Source organism: Haliotis cracherodii, unplaced genomic scaffold (assembly GCF_022045235.1).
Source record: "Haliotis cracherodii isolate W230 unplaced genomic scaffold, xgHalCrac1.p SCAF_15, whole genome shotgun sequence".
In the NCBI taxonomy this organism is placed as follows: Eukaryota; Metazoa; Mollusca; class Gastropoda; order Lepetellida; family Haliotidae; genus Haliotis; species Haliotis cracherodii.
In genome coordinates this window covers 11,321,968-11,344,293 of record NW_027266270.1, presented here as the reverse complement: position 1 = coordinate 11,344,293, position 22,326 = coordinate 11,321,968, and the positions used below count along the sequence as shown (strand labels likewise).

The 22,326-nt window shown below is 41.1% G+C and overlaps 1 protein-coding gene across 4 annotated transcripts in view; it reads left to right on the top strand.

Moving 5' to 3' along the window:
- The window catches only part of LOC139461807 (serine/threonine-protein kinase BRSK2-like), a 169,107-nt gene that overhangs the window by 69,281 nt on the left and 77,500 nt on the right, over positions 1–22,326 (top strand). For all 4 annotated transcript variants that reach the window (XM_071243283.1, XM_071243282.1, XM_071243281.1 and 1 more), the window contains exons 2-3: positions 804–898; positions 13,350–13,435. In XM_071243283.1, the coding sequence (XP_071099384.1) occupies positions 804–898; positions 13,350–13,435 (181 nt within the window). The remainder of the gene's footprint in view (positions 1–803; positions 899–13,349; positions 13,436–22,326) is intronic.

Sequence of the window (22,326 nt, the reverse complement as noted above, 5' to 3'; positions counted from 1 at the left end):
CTTTTAGCCAACAGTTGGCTGCCAAAAAATGTATGAATCTGTTTCACGTCCGGTTATAGGTGCTAGTGTGAATGTAATGTACACCTCAAACTTTGTTTGTAGGGATGATGATTATTTGGCAAGAGCAATTTTATTTCACAAACAAATATCACACAAGTCAGCTTTTAGCTTTCATGAAAACTATGTTTAGTGTCGTCCAATTGCAGCCAGTGAGAAATTGGTCAGCATCTGGAAGACCCTATCTACAAGAACATCTGAGACCTGAATCACTTTGTGCTAAGCTGACACGTGATATAATTGGAATATTGTTAAAAGTGGCATTAAACCCAACTCATTCACTTACTCTACAAGAACAATGTGTGTGTGATAAGGCAAAAGAGTACTGTTCTGCAGCGTCAGAAAACAAACACATACTTTTTTATACAAATTGTATGTATGGCGGGTGCTACCGGTAGAGCGGGACATGCCTACTCTCTTTGCAAACACCTGGTGGCATCACTTATTTTCAAGGACAAAGTAGACACAATTTATGGATAACAACTTCTTCAATATCTTAAAAGTATTAAAGAAGTTGTTACCCATAAATTGTGTCTACTTTGTCATCCGTCATTTTCTAAGTAACGCCTATCAAACAATGATTTTCAGTGATCCATTCATATAATTTTGACCACTTTTTTGCCTTTTATGCCCAACGGAACTTGTTTTGTTGGATAATCGAGATTGTTTATTCTCTGGTGTTGATGTTTTGTGTTTATTTGGATGGCTCCACTCAATGCAGACATTAATCGTGTCTTTTGTTGCAGGTCTGGTGAAGCTCGGCGTCCACTGCATGACCGGCAAGAGGGTGGCCATCAAGATAGTCAACAGAGAGAAGCTCAGCGAGTCCGTCCTCATGAAGGTTAGTACCAGCGCCCCGCTGCGCATCTCGGCTTTCATGTACATTTGCAGAAAGCAGGGATTTGCCTCCGTAGGTCGATTTTTAAGTCATGTGGACTTTCTCTGTTATAATTTTATAGGGCCCAAGACATAAACGTGGGAGACCAGTGCAACCTATTATTGAAAAGTGCAACTTAATATTTATGTCTTCACGCAAGTGCATGTAAAACAAATTCAAATTTGTGTCTGACTTACCGTTACATTTCAACCCAGTAACAATTTGTTAACTCACTCAGTAGCTTTAAGCTTAATGTACTATACTACACCACTCACCCCTGTTTTGTGTAATTTGTCATGCTTTCTTGGGCTTGTCATCAAACTGTGGGTACTTCAAGATTATGTGCACATGTTCCTAACACGTTTTACAGCAATACGCCATTCATTATGTAAAATCGGATACTGTCACCAGAGATCTGAGATTATGTTTATTTAAACTAGTTTTTGCATCTATGTTTCGACTTAAATTAATATTTGGGATCTGTGTGCAGTTCTGGGCCGGAAGAGCGAAACCTAGCCATAATCAACTCTAAAATCTCTTCGCTTTCGTGAAGCTACAGTAAGACTGGTCACGCTACAGTAAACACGGGATATTGCTATACCGGGACTCTCAAATTACAAGAAAAACACAGAAATGCGTATACCGTAATTACAGTAGTAATTTATTAGATGCTGAAGTATAGTATAGTTGCACAAACGCTAGTAGCACGAGCGCTAATCTAAACTACGGTAATCCGGTGTTTTTATAGCAAGTACTCATTTCTTGCTTTCGTAGGACAAATACCCTAACTTGGGTTTTCGCTTTACTGATACTAGGGTAAATTGGATTTTCCCTAACCAGGCACGACACCCTGTGTGCAACCATGTTTTCATGTCAACATGCACCTGGTGCAAGTAAAATCAAGTTCCTCAGACTGGCAACATGTGGCACGCTTCACTTGATTTCCTATAAGTTTCCATGTGACCTCACTGCACATGCTCAATATAAAATAATAACTACAGTGATATGAAAGAATCGAGTGTTCTTTTACTTCTTTTGAGTAGTATAGATGAGATTTTAATGTGAGACTGAAGAAAATCGACCCTTGACCCGTCAATGTGTGTGTTTTTCCAGAACAGAAGTGTCACATATGTGTGACATGCAATCTACGATTTTATTTGTTTTAATGACGCAAACACCCAGACCTCTTTTGTATCCCCCAGGACATGCCATGTACATTATTTGCATCCATTCTCAGTTTGTATGCGTAGTTGGACTCTGTATTTTGCATCTAGGAAAACCCTGCATACAGTATACGGAGTACTGCATACACATTGGCTCAAATTGTGATTGATGTATGGAATAATGTTATCTGTTTTTTATCCTTGAATTGTTTAGTACAGTTAATAATATCCATAGTAACTGTAGTCAGAGCAAAGCAAACCGCTGTATAATGTCGCTGTTACCCAATACTCTCAGTCTCTGATTCCAAGATTAATCACCTTACTTGGAATACTTACTCCAATGTAACAAATGTTAAATTTGGGATAACACTTTCTTAGTGAAGTACAGATTCTTGTACTTTTTTGGGTTGAGTCCCGTCCGGGATTCAAACCCAAACTGCCAAAGTGAGGCACCTAATCGCCAGCACGCAAAGTCGGCGATCTAACCCACTCAGCCACCGAGTCTTCCATATAAGTGTGTTTTCATACTTACTACAATTGGCTATGTTTGACCATTCAATGATGCCTTGCTTTCAAGGCTGATTTCGAGAAATGAGGGATACATTTTCCATTCGTCATGAAGAGTTTGTGTCAGATTCCCCTCCCCAATCAGAAAAGTAGAACATGTTTGAACGCAAGACCACCAGGCCATTTTGACCTTTCCACTGGTCCTTCATACATTTTACTAGACTATAGCCAACAGCCCAGCGTGAGTTCTGAAATGACTTATTGTTCGGCTGAGTGCTGGATGAGAAGGTTTAATCCTACCACTCTTCAGCTCAACCAGTAGAAGACTACATGATCTGTTGTAACGACCTGGTGTCCATCATCTGTACAAGTTTCTATACACTACATCCCTCCATCGCCCATTAATTCATGCTACAGCTTTGTGGCGTAGTCGCTATTTTTAACCAACCAATCAAGCAAGGGCAGTGAGAGGGGAGTCAACAAGTGCTCAGACCAATCAGCACTCAGATTACGTTGAAATCAGTTGTTTCTCCCTTGACAACTGCAACATGCCAAACATTGGACTGTCGGCTGATTCACCAATGATTTTGCTCAAGAATGTTCAAAATATAACGGGTCACGGAGTGGGCTGGAATGAAAATCTGATACATATTTTATTATGGCCTTGTGTGAAACTATCTGGAATAATACTTTGGATCTCAATACTTCGACTGTGAACCTACTTGAAATGTATAAAACACTTGTAGACGCAGTCCATTTAGAAATGTCTTGTTGCTGCTGAAAGGGACATCAGATCCCTCATTCTGCCTAGGAGCGGTGGGGTAGCCTACTGGTTGAAGTGTTCATTCATCACACCGAAGACCCGGGTTCGATTCCCGACATGGGGACAATGTGTGAAGCCCATTTCTGGTGCCCCCCGCTGTGATATTGCTGGAATATTGCTAAAAGGGGCGTAAAACAATACTCACTCATTCATTCTGCCTAGTTTTAGTATTGATTGAAGGTACCAAATTCCCTGGGTAGAGTTGTATAACTGAGTTTCAAAATTAGATTCTGCTGGTCCAAGACTTGTAAAATTCAGTAAGGACTTGTGACATTTACTTGTGGGCATTCAATTTAACCTTCAGTAAGACGGCAACGCTGTAGCAGATCATTTGTGGACTAGTGAAAATATAAATTAATTTCTAACCCTGTTCAAAGCTTTGTTAAACCCATCTCACTCACTCTCAGGTACAATTTCCCATAATAGAGTATCAGATGTGTAATATTACAGGGTTGGAAATTCACCTAAGTCTGGGATGCCGTAATATGACGAAAACTCTGGTCCCAATTGTACAATGCGATCTTAGTGCTAAGACTATCATAAGCGTATGTTAAAGTATGGGATTTGCGATTGTCTTTCCCTTTGTGCAAACAGGCCCTGTCAAAATGGTGTTTACCAAACTCACTCACCAACTCACTTTAAATCATCTCTCCTCAATTTGGTGACATGTTTATATGACAGTAAGATCTACCTTGTGACTGGCATCAGTGTCGCAGTATGGTAACAGTGTCAGTTGTGATGTGGCAAATTAGCAGTGTTTGAATCAATTATAAACCGAACAAGACAGTCAGGCAGGTGACTCATAAATGTTGCCTCCCCATCTTCAAAGTTGCCTAGCCTAGTGGTTAAAGCGTTCGCTCGTCACGCCGAAGACCCGGGTTCGATTCCCGACATGGGTACAATGTGTGAAGCCCATTTCTGGTGTCCCCAGTCGTGATATTGCTGGAATATTGCTAAAAGCGGCGTAAAACCATACTCAGTCAGTCAAAGTTGCCTGCCTGCATTCAGCCATAAATCGTATCTTGATTCAGTTGAAATAATGCTAACAATTACTTGAGAATCTACGAAGAGTTATGATAAAACGGAATATATAAGTTGGCTTAAAATTATCTGCCAGACAGTCGGGCAGGTGGAGGAAAATCTCATGCAGACCGACAGAAAAGTTACCAGCCACGGGCAGGCAGGCAGTTATTTCGGACACTGAAAATAAGTGAAATCACATCAAACATTATGACATCAATGATATCCAGACAGCCACCAACCAACTTGGATTGGATTATTTAAGAAATGACTGGCCAATCAGATAGCTTGAATGTTTATTAGTACTGATTATATTTCATCCATCATCTTGGAATTTTTGTACAAACGAAGTGATGTAAGCTCAAAACTACATGCTTTCAGTTGATGCCCAGACAAATCACATCCCATAATGAGATCTACCATGAAATTAGGGAGCATTCATTGTTCAGAAAATGGTGATTATTTCTCTCAGAGAAAGCCTTGACATGCCTGCCTTGCACTGAGGCAACTTGCCATTAACTGCTACAACTTCTGAAGACTGTCATTTCAATATCTTTTATGTCACTTGATCTTTGGTAATGAACACAGATTCAATAAACCAAGTAAAGTACGAATTTTCAAAGTTGAGCGAAACTGCCATTGATTGACCTTATTTTCAAAATCTATCCCAAAATTCAATATGTTTTTTATCACCATGGAAACTGAACAATAATTGGTCTCTGAGGGACTCCAAGAGGTTTGAGTAGCTTGCAAGGGAGATAAGACGTTTTTGTTCGTAAGGAGATGATTACGAGGAATTTGAAGGAATATGATTACTTAGCTTTATGATATGTGCTGATGAGATTACCCAGGGAGGAAAGAGTGTGTGATTGACTTGAAGATGTGCGACAAAGTTTTGTTACTAATAAACCAGTAGAAAATTAGCTTTGGTTAACAAGAACATTGTTAGATTATGTCAGTAATTGAGTTTGTGCGGTTCTTTACGGGGTGGAGAAAAGTACTGAGTCGGTGCATTTGCTGTAGTCTGGATGGAGATATGGACACATCTGCCCAGCTGAGGTGAGGTGAAATTGGGTTTAACGTCGCGTCCAAGATTATTGCACTTATATAGCGACGTGCATGTACGTGTGTGTGTTTGTGTAGCTGCTTGTGTGGTTCTAGTCCGGACTGATGCCGATTTGTAGTGCCAGCCCACTGAGATACCATGCCGCAGTTTAACATGAATACCCCACTTAGACACAGTATACTGACTCCGAGCCGACCAGTCCTTGTTTTAGCCCCTTAATGCCGAGCGCCAGACAGGGTAACAACAAGTACCATCTTTTAACGTCTTTTGGTATGACGCGGCCGGGGATCGAACCCCGAACCTTCCGCTCTCAGGGCGGACGCTCTACCACTAGACCACCGAGGCGGTCTCTGCCCAGCTGAAATAAGGAGGGTACAATTCACCAACTGTTCAACGCATCTGATACATTGTCCATGTATTGACCCCCTGCAGGGGTTTCTGGTGAGCACTGGTTCAAAGCAACCGAGACTGGTCATGAGATGGGACTTAATGGATCGTGTGGTTGGGCTGTTTTGTTGATATTGTGTCAACACACGCCAACTGTGGGGATTGTTGCTCATACTATCAATCACTGTAATGTCTGGTCCACCTCGATTATTTATACTTGCCACTGTCATATGGCTAGAAGGGGTGTTAGAATGGAATGGAAATGCAATCAAGATTAGTTTTAAAATGCTATTGCTGATGATGTGAATGATAGTTCTTTGAATTTGTATACTTAACTCATGTTGGCTGAAGGACGACATGATATGGGCCCTTTTTGGACCACTAGAAATGACTAATTGTAAGGTTACTGAAAATTTGAATCATTTTTTTGTGAAATTTATTGGACAGTTCTATTGCTTGCAAGGACTCTCTGACATGAAGTACTGAATAGACAAAAATCTTACCAACAAGTCCAGATTTCTTATGCAGTCGAAGAAAATTCTTCTATGATCAAATCTTTAACTCAAGATGAACTGTTCAGTGTTCAACCATGATAGTCCCGTCTTTATCTATGTCTCCTAAATATATATCACACAGAATAACCACAGACGGTCGGGTAGCCTAGTGGTTAAAGTGTTCATCGTCCTGCCGAAGATCCAGGTTCGATTCCCGACATGGGTACAAAGTGTGAAGGCCATTTCTGGTGTCCCCCTGTCGTGATATTGCTGGAATATTGCTAATTGCGGCGTAAAATCAAACTCACTCACTCACTCACTCACTCACTCACTCACTCACTCACTCACTCACTCACTCACAGAATGACCAGTCTAAAAAATCTGACAATACAGGTTCCATTTGGCATAAAAGTAAAAATACAGCTGCCTGTAAACAAACCAAAAGTCCAATGACACCCTAGTACCATTTACTGATTATGATACTTTAATTTTGAATTAGGTCCCTGCATACTTGTGCCAAGATTCTGCTATTTATGCTTGTCGTAAGAGGCGACTAACGGGATCAGGTGGTCAGACTCGCTGACTTGGTTTATGCATGTCATTATATCCCAAGTGCGTGGATCGATGCTCATGATGTCAATCACTGGATTATCTGGTCCAGACTTGATTATCTACAGACAGCCGTCATATAGCTGGAACATTGCTGAGTGCGGCGTTAAACAACAAGGGGCCAGCTCATGAAATCAGCTTGAGATTGCCCATGTTCAAACTCTGGTTGAAAACTTCTAAAATCTTAGTTTTTGACACATTTTAGTCTTACATCTACTTTTGATGTTACCAAAACATGCAAGTATTAAAAAGAATGAAAACATATTTCTCATTCATTTGAACACATCTACGAATTTTGAAAGATAAGCCCATTCCTAAATCAACTAGATCTAGAAAGACCTTATCATACCTTGTCCCTTGGTTGGGGTCCATGTCTCGCATCCCCTCATGTGATTGAACACTGTGCCTTATCAAGACCCGCATCGAGTCTTCGTGTATCCTGTTGCATTCTTTCCATCGACACAGTGTATCTTCCACCTCTCATCAGAAACATTTTCGCGTAATCTCAAATGTTTCTTAGCAAGGTATTTTGTTCAGACGAAGATAGTTTTCACAGGCAATGTGTATTCTGACACGACAAAGATAATAGCATGAGATAAGAAACAATGGCTGGAAGTATTAAATTACTAATCCAACCTGTTCAGATTTAGAAAAGTGCAAAATAAAGATTACAAACTAACTTACCCGTTGCCAAACAGGTTTTATTTCATTTTAGCTCACCTGACTGAAATTCATGTGTTTATGTTCTGGCTTGTTAGCCCAGCGTCTGACATCATTCGCCCAGTGTTTGATGTGAGTTGTCATGCGTCGTTGGTCAAAACATTTTCTGCAGGGTCCACTGGACCATTGAAGCTGAAACTTCACAAGTTCGTTCCCACCAATGATGACACCTAAATCTGTTCAAGAGGTCCAGATTCAAAATTCAATATGGCCACAAAGGCAGCCATATTGAATAACCTAATTACGGGAATTATTCAGTCATGTTTTCTTCAGAATGTAAAGAAATTTGGTGTGTGTTTAGTTAGTTGTGGGACTCAACACAAACTGTTGTGTTTTTCAGGATAATCTACAGTTTGACCTTGTTTTAACCTTTGCATGTGGACCATGATCTTAAATATTATCACAATGAAAATCTGTAAGCTGCTTCTCTGAAACCGCCAGAAGTAGGAAGATGAATTATTATGGCATGATATTTTGTTCAAATCATTCGACTTTCGGGTTAGTTTTTAGTCCTCAGTAATTATGGCCAAAATATATGAACATCAATGCTGATGGCAACTTTTGTCCTACATATTCAGGTGAGCTACAGCTCCGTTGAAGTATTTCCTCCAATTCTGTTTGATATGCACTGACTGTTCCACACTCTTGCAAGAAAATGTTTGTAATTCAGTGGTCAAACTCAGGGTTTAGATGTTGAGCACCAGACAGAGCCACTGAAATCCTGATTTAATTTGCCGGCTTGAGTCATCAAAGAGTGGATATTCACATACAAGCTTACCAGATTATCTTTGGTCCAGTTAGAACTAACTCTATCACCATCACAGCATGGGGCAGGCTCTTTAACAAGGCAGTAAGAAGGGGTGCAGTTGTAGCACCCAGGTAATTGAACTCGCCACTCGTGCCCAAGGGAACACTGGAGATGTTCTCGGTTTGTTTGGCTTCATGTCGGATACTCTAATTCATTGATTTCACATCAGGAATTTGATTCATTGGTAGCTGATGGCAGTTCTATGTTTAGGAGCAGTAGAAAGTAATGTGAGCTTCAGACGTAAATACTGTGGCATCTTCATTTTGATTTTCTCCACAGCTTCTTTGATTGCTTTATTGCTTGGTGTGGAAACACTTCTTCCTGGAACCTGGCGAGATTGGATTCTGTAATAGGGGATGGTTGACGTGGATTTACCTGGTTGTTAGAGATGGAACCTGGCGAGATTGGATTCAGTTATAGGGGATGGTTGACATGGATTTACCTGGTTGTTAGAGATGGAACCTGGCGAGATTGGATTCTGTAATAGGGGATGGTTGACATGGATTTACCTGGTTGTTAGAGATGGAATCTGGCGAGATTGGATTCTGTAATAGGGGATGGTTGACATGGATTTACCTGGTTGTTAGAGATGGAACCTGGCGAGATTGGATTCTGTAATAGGGGATGGTTGACGTGGATTTACCTGGTTGTTAGAGATGGAACCTGGCGAGATTGGATTCTGTAATAGGGGATGGTTGACGTGGATTTACCTGGTTGTTAGAGATGGAACCTGGCGAGATTGGATTCTGTAATAGGGGATGGTTGACGTGGATTCACCTGGTTGTTAGAGATGGAACCTAGCGAGATTGGATTCTGTTATAGGAGATGGTTGACGTGGATTCACCTGGTTGTTAGAGATGGAACCTTGTGAGATTGGATTCTGTAATAGGGGATGGTTGACGTGGATTTACCTGGTTGTTAGAGATGGAACCTGGCGAGATTGGATTCTGTAATAGGGGATGGTTGACGTGGATTCACCTGGTTGTTAGAGATGGAACCTAGCGAGATTGGATTCTGTTATAGGAGATGGTTGACGTGGATTCACCTGGTTGTTAGAGATGGAACCTAGCGAGATTGGATTCTGTTATAGGAGATGGTTGACGTGGATTCACCTGGTTGTTAGAGATGGAACCTTGTGAGATTGGATTCTGTAATAGGGGATGGTTGACGTGGATTCACCTGGTTGTTAGAGATGGAACCTGGCGAGATTGGATTCTGTAATAGGGGATGGTTGACGTGGATTTACCTGGTTGTTAGAGATGGAACCTGGCGAGATTGGATTCTGTAATAGGGGATGGTTGACGTGGATTTACCTGGTTGTTAGAGATGGAAACTGGGTGGTTGGGCCAGGAACTGTTTCTCATCTGTTTATTTTATTCAGAATCACGTGTTTTATTCTGTTCAGAATGATGTGGGTTTTTTTTTTGTTCAGAATGACATGGTGTTTTATTTTGTTCAGAATGATGTATTTTATTTTGTTTGGACCAACTAGGTTCAGAATAACTAGTTTTATTTATTCAGAATGACATGGTGTTTTATTTTGTTCAGAATTATTTTTTTTATTTTGTTCACGATGAAGTGTTTTATTTGATTCAAAATGACATGTTTCATTTTGTTCAGAATTACATGTTTTTTTTGGTTCAGAATGATGTGATTTATTTGTTCAGAATGACTAGCTATATAGCTGTTTTATTTTGAAGTCAGAAAACACATCAGCACAGTGGCATGGTTTACTGCTCTTAAAAATTGTTTGATGTTTGATGCATCACTGAGCAATATTCCAGCTATATGACAACGGTCTGTAAATAATCAGGTCTGGACCAGACAATCCAGTGATGGACATCATGAGCATCGATCCACACAACTGGGATACGATGACATACATCAACCAAGTCAGCGAGCCTGACTACCCAGCCTCATTAGCCACCTCTTACGACCAGCATGAGTTGTTGAAGACCAATTCTTATACCAGGATCTGCACGGGAATTAATATTTTGGTATTCATCGACTTGATATTCAAACCAGATTGTTACTTGACAAAGTGAAAATATTATTGATAGCCTTGGTGAAATTGTTATCCACAATTTTTTACTCTTTTTTTTATCATTTTTTTGCATTTATGTTTTTTTACAGAAATTGACCGGAATCAATGTTAACACTAGCCTGCTAGTGCAGACCCATGCAAAGTTGTTTACTAGCGTTTAAGCATTTTAATAAGGTACCCCCACCTCTGTGGGATTCTGGGTTAGAATTGGTCCACTGCAACCGATATAATGCTGGTGGAAAGAGCGCCTTAATGGATCGGCTGAGTGCCTGGGTTGATTGCGTATCACTGTAGCCTGGCGAATGGATCTATGCTCATAATATCAGTCACTGGATTGTCTGCTCCAGACTCGATTATTTACAGGCCATGGTCATATAGCTGGAATATTGCTGAGTGTGGTGTTGAACCACAAACAACAGGCATCGCCAGGGCTGGTGACAGAGGGAATGTTGTTAAGTATCATAGTTAGCACTGTAACCATGGTAACAGCTCAATCAGGGCAGTCTGTTAGTAGCCAAGACTGAACCACAAACAACAGGCATCGCCAGGGCTGGTGACAGAGGGAATGTTGTTAAGTATCATAGTTAGCACTGTAACCATGGTAACAGCTCAATCAGGGCAATCTGTTAGTAGCCAAGGCTGAACCACAAACAACAGGCATCGCCAGGGCTGGTGACAGAGGGAATGTTGTTAAGTATCATAGTGAGCGCTGTAACCATGGTAACAGCTCAATCAGGGCAGTCTGTTAGTAGCCAAGGCTGAACTCGACAAACCAGGTCACACAATGCAACCACCCAATCCCCGCTGCTTGGGACATCTGCTGTTCTTGAATCCCATAATTTAAGGTTTTATGATTTGAGTGACGGCTCCATGGTAGAATTTTGAGGGTATGTCTAATTTGAACTTGTGTCATGTCAAAGTAAGGGCATAAGAATGTTAATCATATGATAGAAAAGTTTTGTCATGGTGGTAAGCCAATCCTATACAGGTTACATACAACCTAATGTTTTCCCATAGACTTCTATAGTAACTTTATATTTTTTTTAAATAATTAAGCATTCAACAGCTATTACCTGTACGTGTGTGCACAGTTTGGCCTTAGAGCAACAATAAAATCCAAAAAAATGCCCAGCTTAGCCAGCTCCTTTTCCAAATACAGGAAACTAAACACACCACCCCCAGTGTCGCACCAAATGTCACCTACTTGAAAATATCTGTGGTCACATTCAGCATAAGTCATCATGGTGAAAAAGACAGTACTAAATAAAGAAAAACATGGTCAGTTTTGATAACTGGATGGATGTATATTTAAGAAACATAAAAATCTTACACAATATCATCCAATCACAGCCTGCAGATATCTCTAGATCTGCACTGAAGGCTCCCTACGAAAACCACACTGTCCCAATGGGTTTTGATATGGTGTAGTAGAACCTAAACTTGGTATCAAGATGTGGTAAATATGCAAATGAGGTCACCATGTTGGAACTACTTTTATTTTAATGTCCTGTGTACTTGCTCAGTTATTGAAGCTGATGACTAACTTTCCTATACAGTTCAGTTTAGTGTCATCATGTTGGTGTGTCTCTGTTAACAATCGTGGTTGGAAATACTTTGGAACTATATCATAAAAGGGGTGGTTCACTCTTGCATTCATGCCTGGTTCCTGGTTGTTTCGACCTGTGAAGATCCGAGTTAGAAAAGGTCTTCAGCAACCCATGCTTGCTGTGAGATGCGACTATGCTTGTCGTAAGAGGCGACTAACAAGATTGAATGGTCAGGCTTGCTTGGTTGATGCATGTCATTGATCCCAATTGCATAGATCAATGCTGATGATGTCAATCACTGTATTGTCTGGTCCAGACTCGATTATTTACAGACTGCCGTCAGATAGAGTGAATATTGCTGAGTGCAACATTAAACAACAAACAAACAAACAAGAAAACAAATTTTATTATATGATGTTTATGAACATAAACATTCTTGGCTAATCTATAAAATATATACGAAAATGTACATCTTTGTAGATAACGTCTGGTTTATTGCACAGGCAATGTTTAGATGTAGATTCTTACACCGTAATCAAGCTTAAAGAAGTAAGAATCTACATGGAAACATTGCCAGTGCAATAAAGCAGACGATGTCATCTTTAAAGTTTCATGTGTTCTTATTTACTCACCATCTTCTAGAATGCCAATCAAACTATCTATAATGTATACTTTGAAAAAATATTTGGAAGGTTTGAAATTTATGCTGATATTGGAGTAAGTCTGCAATAAACTCTTAAACATCCAGACAGACTTGGTTTCTTGCCTTAAGAGAAACATCAGAGAAGGTCACCGTGACCCAGTGCTGGAGTACAGTGAATGAGTTGGGTTTAACGCCGCTTTTAACAGTATTCCAGTTATATCATGGCGTGTCAGCTTAATGTGGGAGGAAAGGCCCGAAGTGATGCAGGTCTCAGACGTTTACCACTTCGGTGAAACCCATGAGCATGGGTATGGTGCTGACAAAGCTAGAAACATAATCCGGGCGAACCGGGATTCGAACCCACAATCAAAGGTTTCTGGCATGCCCAAGGGATGCAACTCTGCACAGTGAATGGCGGCGCCTTAGACGACTGGGCCACCCGTGCCCCCCTTGAGTACAGAATGACTAACATATTCCTTAAAAATGTCTTTGTTGTCAGCGAAAGTGCTGACGTAAATTTTTATTATATTTTCTCATTAGGATTGTTTATATTTGCTTTTAAACAAACAATTTTGTTTTTTCAGGTTGAAAGGGAGATTGCCATCATGAAGTTAATAGAACACCCGCATGTACTTGGATTATACGATGTTTATGAGAACAAAAAATACCTGTAAGTATTTTATCATTCTGTGTTTATGTGCATGTTTTTATATCTCGGCTCCCATTGAATGCAGTGCTAATATCTGCGTACAATGAATGTGGTGAATCTTTTCCCAGATTTGTTGCAGGTGTTTAAGCGGTCCTGAAGATCTTCAGCATTTGATGGGCATTAAGTATTCAGATGATCAAGGAGTCAGTGATTTTTCTTCTTGAAAGATCAATTAATACATTTGGAGTAGGGTGCAGGCATGGATGTGAGGGGAGGGGTGCAGGCGTGGATGTGAGGGGAGGGGTGCAGGCGTGGATGTGAGGGGAGGGGTGCAGGCGTGGATGTGAGGGATGGGGTGCAGGCGTGGATGTGAGGGGAAGGGTGCAGGCGTGGATGTGAGGAGAGGGGTGCAGGCATGGATGTGAGGGGAGGGGTGCAGTCGTGGATGTGAGGGATGGGGTGCAGGCGTGGATGTGAGGGATGGGGTGCAGGCATGGATGTGAGGGGAGGGGTGCAGGCATGGATGTGAGGGGAGGGGTGCAGGCGTGGATGTGAGGGATGGGGTGCAGTCGTGGATGTGAGGGATGGGGTGCAGGCGTGGATGTGAGGGGAGGGGTGCAGGCATGGATGTGAGGGGAGGGGTGCAGGCATGGATGTGAGGGGAGGGGTGCAGGCGTGGATGTGAGGGGAGGGGTGTGGATGTGAGGGGAGGGGTGCAGGTGTGGATGTGAGGGGAGGGGTGCAGGCGTGGATGTGAGGGGAGGGGTGCAGGCATGGATGTGAGGGGAGGGGTGCAGGCATGGATGTGAGGGATGGGGTGCAGGCATGGATGTGAGGGGAGGGGTGCAGGCGTGGATGTGAGGGGAGGGGTGCAGGCATGGATGTGAGGGGAGGGGTGCAGGCATGGATGTGAGGGGAGGGGTGCAGGCATGGATGTGAGGGGAGGGGTGCAGGCATGGATGTGAGGGGAGGGGTGCAGGCGTGGATGTGAGGGGAGGGACGTGGATGTGTGGGGAGGGGTGCAGGCATGGATGTGAGGGGAGGGGTGCAGGCGTGGATGTGAGGGGAGGGACGTGGATGTGTGGGGAGGGGTGCCGGCATGGATGTAAGGGGAGGGGTGCAGGCATGGATGTGAGGGGAGGGGTGCAGGCGGGTGTCAGCCCAGTCAGCTGCCTTTTTGGATAAGTAGACCAACAATAACACCATCGCCGCCAAGATTGAGTATCGATTGCAGTTCCGTTGAAGCTTGAACACAGTGAATATGCCTTCAGGAGTCCATGTGTCAGTGAATAACTGGAGCAGAAGCCTGTGGTCTGCCTGTGGTCTGCCTGTGGTCTGCCTCTGGTCTGCCTCTGGTCCTGAGGGTAGGCTGTTGGTGTTGGGCCACATTTATATGTGTGGTTGCATTGACGTGGATTTCAGAAATTTTGGTTGTTGGTTTTCAGTAATGTTGATGTCTTTTTGTAAGTAGTTCCACCTGAAAAATGGTAACATGGGTTTGATTCTTGACTTAAAAATTTACATTTTTGGAATAGCATTGGTAAATTATAGCCTAATCTTTCTCAACAATGAAACAAAGATTTAATTAAAAAAAATGGGTAGGAATATGACATGTATGTATAATTGTGTACATTCAAACAAAGACTTATCATGGCCAGTTTAGAAGAACATTGTGTACATTCCCTTAAAAGAGTTTATGTTTGGAAGTTCTGACTGAAAATATATTATATTATATCAACAAATACTCCTCCCATCCCCTTAGAATATTAAATAGAGAATCTCACCCGAGTGTCTTTTGATATCAAATATATCAACACGAGTTGATAAAAGTGGAAAAATTCCGAGGCTTGCCAAGGATTTTTGCCACTTTTATCAACGAGTGTTGATATATTTGATATAAAAAGACACAAGGGTGAGATTTTATTTATCATCCAACATCATTCTTCCAACTTTTTCAATTTGTAGACAGTAATTAGCAGTGTCTTCAGTGTAAAAAGTACTGCTAACAGCTTCAGTAGCAGAGCCATTAGTGATGTCATTTGATTGTGATGTCATGGTAACCAATGACGTCATAGTGGCCTGCAAAGCATTGTGATGTAATTTCATTGCAGCGATATCTACAGTGTAGATATCGCTTGATCTAATCCAAGCAATATCTACTGTGGGAGCCAGTTTTGGATGATAAATAGATCTCCCAAAGATGTCACTGGCCTTGAGGAAGACTCCATTGCCTCATTTGCCTGACTGAAACAATTGTGACCTTTTTTCCCTCAAGTTGGTCTCTTGACAGTGTAGGTTGTATTATTCAAAAGACAGCAACACCATTACTGTTTAGAGTGATGGACGAGTCGGGATGGCTGCCCTCGTAGATGCATGGCCAACTAAGTTTAATAGATGGCTGAACGATTTTCCAATTAGCTGATTGGTTTATCGGTTAACCTTCTTGGCCTGTTATACAACGGGGTTTATCATGTACATGACCAGATTTGGTTTTCCTGAAGGTCGATCGGACTCCTTTTGCGTAGAGGTTATGTAAATATGGCGTGGTGTTCTTGGTTGGATATTTCAGTAGATTTCAGGAAATGATCTGAGATAACTCAAGGAAGAGAATATATGGATATCAACATTCACCTGATGAAGGAGTAAGCATATACTCCGAAACGTTGTGTTCCTCATAATAAAGAAGTTGACATCCATAAATTCTCTTTCTAAATGCCTTTCAAAGACCTGGGATAACTCGTCTGTCACATCTTTGCTGTAAGAATTCTTCAAAGTGCCATATGTCAATATGTGTTTGTGCAGAGTTGTGTCCCTTAGGCATACCAGAATCCTGTGATCATGAGCTGAATCATAGATTCACCCTGATTATGTTTCTAGGCTTTCACATACCATATGCCAGGCTTTCACCAAAGTGTCAGACTTATATAACATGCATTTTATTTGGGCTAGTTATCTTTCCTTTACTTTCCCAGTTCAACCAAACAATTCTCAATGCATTCCAAGTACATGCAAACAATCTTCAATGTATTCGCTGCACGATTCTCTATAAGCGCACATACACACACCCAAATGATTCCCAGAAATGGACGAGGTCTTTACTAGAGCATAAACAACAGGTTTTTTCCCCTTTCCATGACTTAAAGGGTATTCTGTTGCAGGGCACACGAGCAATGTTGTAAGATAGATGTTTGTAGGAGTCGGGTGGCAGTTCATCCTATCGAAGGTTTCACCTCCACAGGAATACCGCATCTGCTAATTAGGAGCAAGAGTCGGAGATCATCTAGGCTTGCAATTGATTGGAAAATCGTGTACAGAATTAGCTAGTAATTGGTTGTTGTGGGAGTAGTATATCAATCACAGGGTTTCGCATCACGGCCAATTATTTGCCTATGTGATTCTTCAACGCTGGAGGTTGGTGAAGAATTTGCCATTTAATGGAATCTGAGGTGGCGAGTATTAGCTGGTGTTAATGAGGTTATTGGCTGCAGAATGAGCAGAGTTATAGATCATTTCTTACAATATTGTATTGCTTAGTGCTAATTATCTGATGATTTGATGGATGCGGTGATTTATAAGTCCACACAAGACCACAAATGATCATGATATTTGGTCATGTTAACAAATGTCTTATAGTGGAAGGGAAAGGGAGGCCCAGCCGTTAAAAAACGCTGGGATTCATTACACGCAGATGTCAGAAGCTTGGTTTTTCCTGATGCTAATGGTTTACACCAAAGTGATAAATGTGTAAAACCAAGTTTTATATCACTCACTCACTCACTCACTCACCCACCTATTTGTTTAAAGTCTAATAAAGACGTGTTGACAGATAAATGATTGTTCCATGACCTTGACCCTGACCCTGTGGACTTACAGGGTTCAGATTGGTTCGTTTACTAAGACAATGACTCAGACTATCAACCAAAACATACTAAAGATTTTTTTTCAAATTTTGGCACTTGTATTGAAAAGTCTGTCTTGACTGGTTTCTCATTCCAGTTGCACAGACCCTTTTTGGTAAGACCCGTGAAGATTCCGGGGAAGAATAGGTCTTCAGCAACCCATGCTTGCCGTAAAAGGTGACTAACGGGATCGGGTGGTCAGGCTCGCTGACTTGGTTGATACATATGTCATTGATCCCAATTGCATGGATCGATGCTCATGATACTACAATCACTGGATTGTCTGGTCCAGACTCGATTATTTACAGACCACCGTCATATAGCTGGAATATTGCTGAGTGCGGCGTAAAACCAACCAACCAACCAACTTTTTGGTCATTGTGTCCAGTAGAGATCCAACAGGACCTGTTTTCTGTATGCTTGGCCTTTGGACGACCGACAAAATTTTCATCCATGTCAAACATAACATACCGGTAACCTTTTCTGTGAATTTGGTTAGAACTGTTATTCCTTCTCATGGCCACATCATTTGCATGTAAAATAGACCCCTTCAAAAATTTAACATCTGAGCTGTTTTTGTATTCTAGAATTTCTCATTCCCATGTTTTTTTGTCCCTGAACTGTCTAACACTGTGCATTCTGGGAATTAGTTAAATAAACAGTCATGTGACGGAATGTCGCGAAGCGGTAATGACAAATTACAGTAATAGTTGTGGCGTCTATCTCTAGTTATTTACAAGGGCTTCGATGTTATTCTAATTCTGTTGTCCAAACACAATGATGTCGGATGATTTCCTGAAGATGTATGCCAATCCCCAGCTGAACACTGAAGGCAAATATTGGAACCCGTCTGCCTGGCCACTCTCGTCTGGACACTGGTCAATTGACCAGAGGGTCAGGTTTCGATGAGAACCTTTCAAGACAATTTAATTCCCCCCAAGTACCAGAGCGGATTGTTTGAAGACAGGTAAACCTCGCAGGGTTGTGGAAGGATTGTTATGTTGGGGCACGGGGCGCCCTAGACTTGCACGAGTCTCTAGGGCAATAATCATTAGTCTCGTTCATAAGTTCTAGATTATGTAAATAATAAGAACAAGTTGTAATAGACTGGAGTCCTTAGATGTACTGTCCACATATCTAGACTTGCCTATTGGGAGGTTACCATGACTACACATCCATGGTCTTTTCTTTCAGTACAGCCTTGGAGCAAGGCTAGGGTTGCCCTGTCATCTAAGGTGCTGCAATTTGCAGTGCAGAGTTGCGTCCCTTGGGCCAGCAACAAACCTCATCATATGCTCTAATCTGATTTGCCCCATTTATGTGTCTAGGTTTTTCATCACCATAACTGTACTTGTGGGATTTACAATTGTTACATACATCTAAGATCTGCATCACTTCAGGCTTTCTTCCCTCATCAAACTGATATACAGCAAACTACGGTTATAACGAACTCAAAGGGACCACTAATTTTAGTTCATAATAACCCTAGTTATAGCCGCGACTAAAAAATAAGTTTGTTATATCGGTCAGTTTATTATAAGCGTGTTTTTTTATAAATGTAGTTTACTGTAGTGTGAAACAACCTAAGTACTTTTCAAGGTAGCCTTGAACCAAACTGAGCAGAGTTGCATCCCTTAGGTGTGCCAGAATCCTATGATCATGGGTTGAATCTAAGATTCACCCTGATTATGATTCTTGGTTTGTCAGCACCATAACCATGCTTATGTGTTTCACCAAAGTGGTAAATGTCAAAGACCTGTATCTTGGGCTTTATATTTGTAGTGGGTGATACACTGGTGGATCACAATTTGTTACTTCTCAATATAACTACGGATCACAATCCAGGGATAGAAACTAACTGTTTTAGTCCACTAGTCCTTATAATGATAGCATATAGCAAAACCTTTAAAAATGGCAAATGTCTACTGGTCCTTATGAAACCTTAACTATTGGGCAGTTTGGCAAGGGCTATAGGACTAGTGCCAGTTTCTAATGCTGCAAGTAAAAGTATCGATTCTTACCTTAAATGCATTCACCAAACACTACTAGTGAAAATGAGTTCTGAAAATGTAAATATTTTCAACCGTTGTGTTATACTTGACTTTCCGAACTATAATCGTTGGTGTGCCAGGTATTTGGTCATCCTGTCTACGAAAAAGATGGTTTACACACCACAGATAAGAGCACATGTATAGTGATACATATCGGATTGTGAGCAAGGTATTGTGATACATATCGGATTGTGAGCAAGGTATTGTGATACGTATCGGATTGTGAGCAAGGTATTGTGATACGTATCGGATTGCACAGTTGGTGTAACATCCCAGCCCTAGTTAATACTCACATTAGTCATACTTACCATGACATAATTCACTCACTCACTCACTCACTCACTCACTCACTCACTCACTCCATATAATTCCCTGTTAATGCAGATAACACTGACCTAATAGAGCACCTATTCCCTGTCAATTCGGTGTGGTGGGGTAGCCTTGTGGTTAAAGCGTTCGCTCATCACGCTGAAGGCCTGGGTTCAATTCCCCACATCGGTGCAATGTGTGAAGCCCATTTCTGGTGTCGCCCGATGTGATATTGCTGGAATATTGCTAAAAGCAGCGTAAAACCAAACTCCCTGTAAATTCACACTGTAATTCCCTTCAATGCTACCCACAGTTCCCTATAGCATTACACAAAACTTACTCACTCACCCAAGATCCTGTTTTAATCAGTCAATCAGTTTGATTCACACCACTTTGAACACTGCTTCAGTTATCCCCAACGAGAAGCGTTAGAAATCAGCACTAGCCCTGTCGTCCTTGCCAACCTATCCAATTATAAGGACCAATAGAAATTTGCACTTTTTAAGGGTTTTGCTTTATGTTATCATTACAGTAGAACATGGATATAACGAACTGCAAGGGACTAGAAAAATCAGTTAGTTATATCCGTTGTTATATACGTTTTCGCTCTGAAACGTCCACCATCTTGGACAAAACACAATACACGTAATTGCCTCATTGACTTGTATTAGCAGTGATCACTTCATAGCATTCAATTGATAAAATTTCATAACATTCATTTAAGTTGAACAAGGTTGATCCGTCACCGCTGATTGTGTTGATTCGCTGCGATTGTGTTGATTCACTGCTGACTGCATACAGCCAATTGTCAGTGACACTTGACACTGAGTGAGATTTCTAAGTTCGCTTTACACGTCACTAATTAGTGGTAGATGGGCTTGTCGGTAATCAGATATCAGTTAGCTGTATCTGTTATTACCCTGTAGAGAGTTCGTTATATACGTAAATTTTATATGTTATTATATGGCAGATAAATCAGGGATTGTTTAACAGTTTGTTGCATCCGTTTGTTCACTATAACCGTGTTCGGGGGGCACGGATGGCCCAGTCATCTAAGGCACCGCGATTCGCTGTGCAGAGTTGTGTATCTTGGGCACGCCAGAAACCTATGATTGTGGGTTCGAATCCCGGTTCACCCCGATTATGTTTCTAGGTTTGTCAGCACCATACCCGTGCTCGTGGGTTTCACCGAAGTGATAAACGTCTGAGACCTGCATCACTTCGAGCTTTCCTCCCACATTAAGCTGACACGCCGCGATATAACTGGAATACTGTTAAAAGTGGCGTTAAACCCAACTCACTCACTCACTATATCAGTATTCACTATATCCTTGTTCTACTGTATTAGGAGTAGTGGACTGAAACTTTTAGTTTCTACCGCTGAGCATGTGTTAAGTGAGCAGAAGCAGCATGTTCCTGCTTTGTTCACAGTGTTGTATAGATTTCCTTGTTGCCAGTCCTTCCAGCGACGACTTTACACCTGTTTGTTCAGGGGATGCTTGTGTTTAGTGGTGTTAGTAATTAGCTGTTATCAGTTGTCCATCATAGAGATCTGTTTTCATAACACGGCTGCTGTGTTGACACGAATGGATTGTGCATGCACAAGCTTGTCGCAGACATGCGGATCGCATACTGTACTGATAAATTAGTATGTTTGTTTATGCCCTGTGTGATTGCACTGAAAGCTTTATTTGACATGTCTGGTCTGCATTGTAAAAACTTTTACCTTACATATTAATCTGTGTTCTTTGGACAATGGCATGATGTCCTTCTGTTTCAAGGTCAGCTGGTTGGTTCTTTTGCCCTTACTTATGGATTTTCATCAAAGTTGAAAACTGAATATCACTTCAGATTTCCTCCCAGATTAAGTTGTGTGGCATTAAACACAACTCATTCACTGAAGGCTTGAGGCGCAGCCTCCCACTCAGATCACACTGTTTTGAAGAAAAATTAAATAAAATGGACCTAAAACTTAAAGCAGGGAATATACTGAAAACCATATATAACCATACAGTGAAACAACAGGTTTATCTGGCCTACTTCAGTATGAATGAATTTGGTGACATGTTTTTCTGGTATTAAGTGCCAATGGTAAGTTACTGACCAATTGAAATTTTGGGGGGGGGGTTGGTCTGGGACTTTGTTTTGAGATTAGATATTTTTTCAGCTATATCTTCAAAACCAGATATGTTTCTATTTATAATTATGAGCGTGAATCTTTGTTAAGAAAAACACCTTGCGACAAATAATTTTTGTGGCAGGCAACTTCTATTCTTTTAACAGCCTGAACATAATTATTATTTTCATGAATTTTCAGGGACAATTTTTAATTATATTTTTTTTTAATCCCCAGCTTGGGGGAAAAGGGCTCATAATACCCATTCAAATACAGTTTTTGTCCTGTCTTTTTGTATAGGACTAAATACTTTACGTTGAAATATAGAGAAAAAGTGTTTTTATAATATAAGTGAGATTTTTAGAAAAAAATTATGAAATGAATCACTTCTGATGTTCCACTTCAGTGTTAAACTCCTTCATGTACGAGATTTCAGAGAGGACGAAGGATTACCAGTGGCTCTATTATTAGTTATTTTGTTCCATGACTCACAACAATACTACAAACTCACTTGAATTACGTGTCCCGTGAAGATCC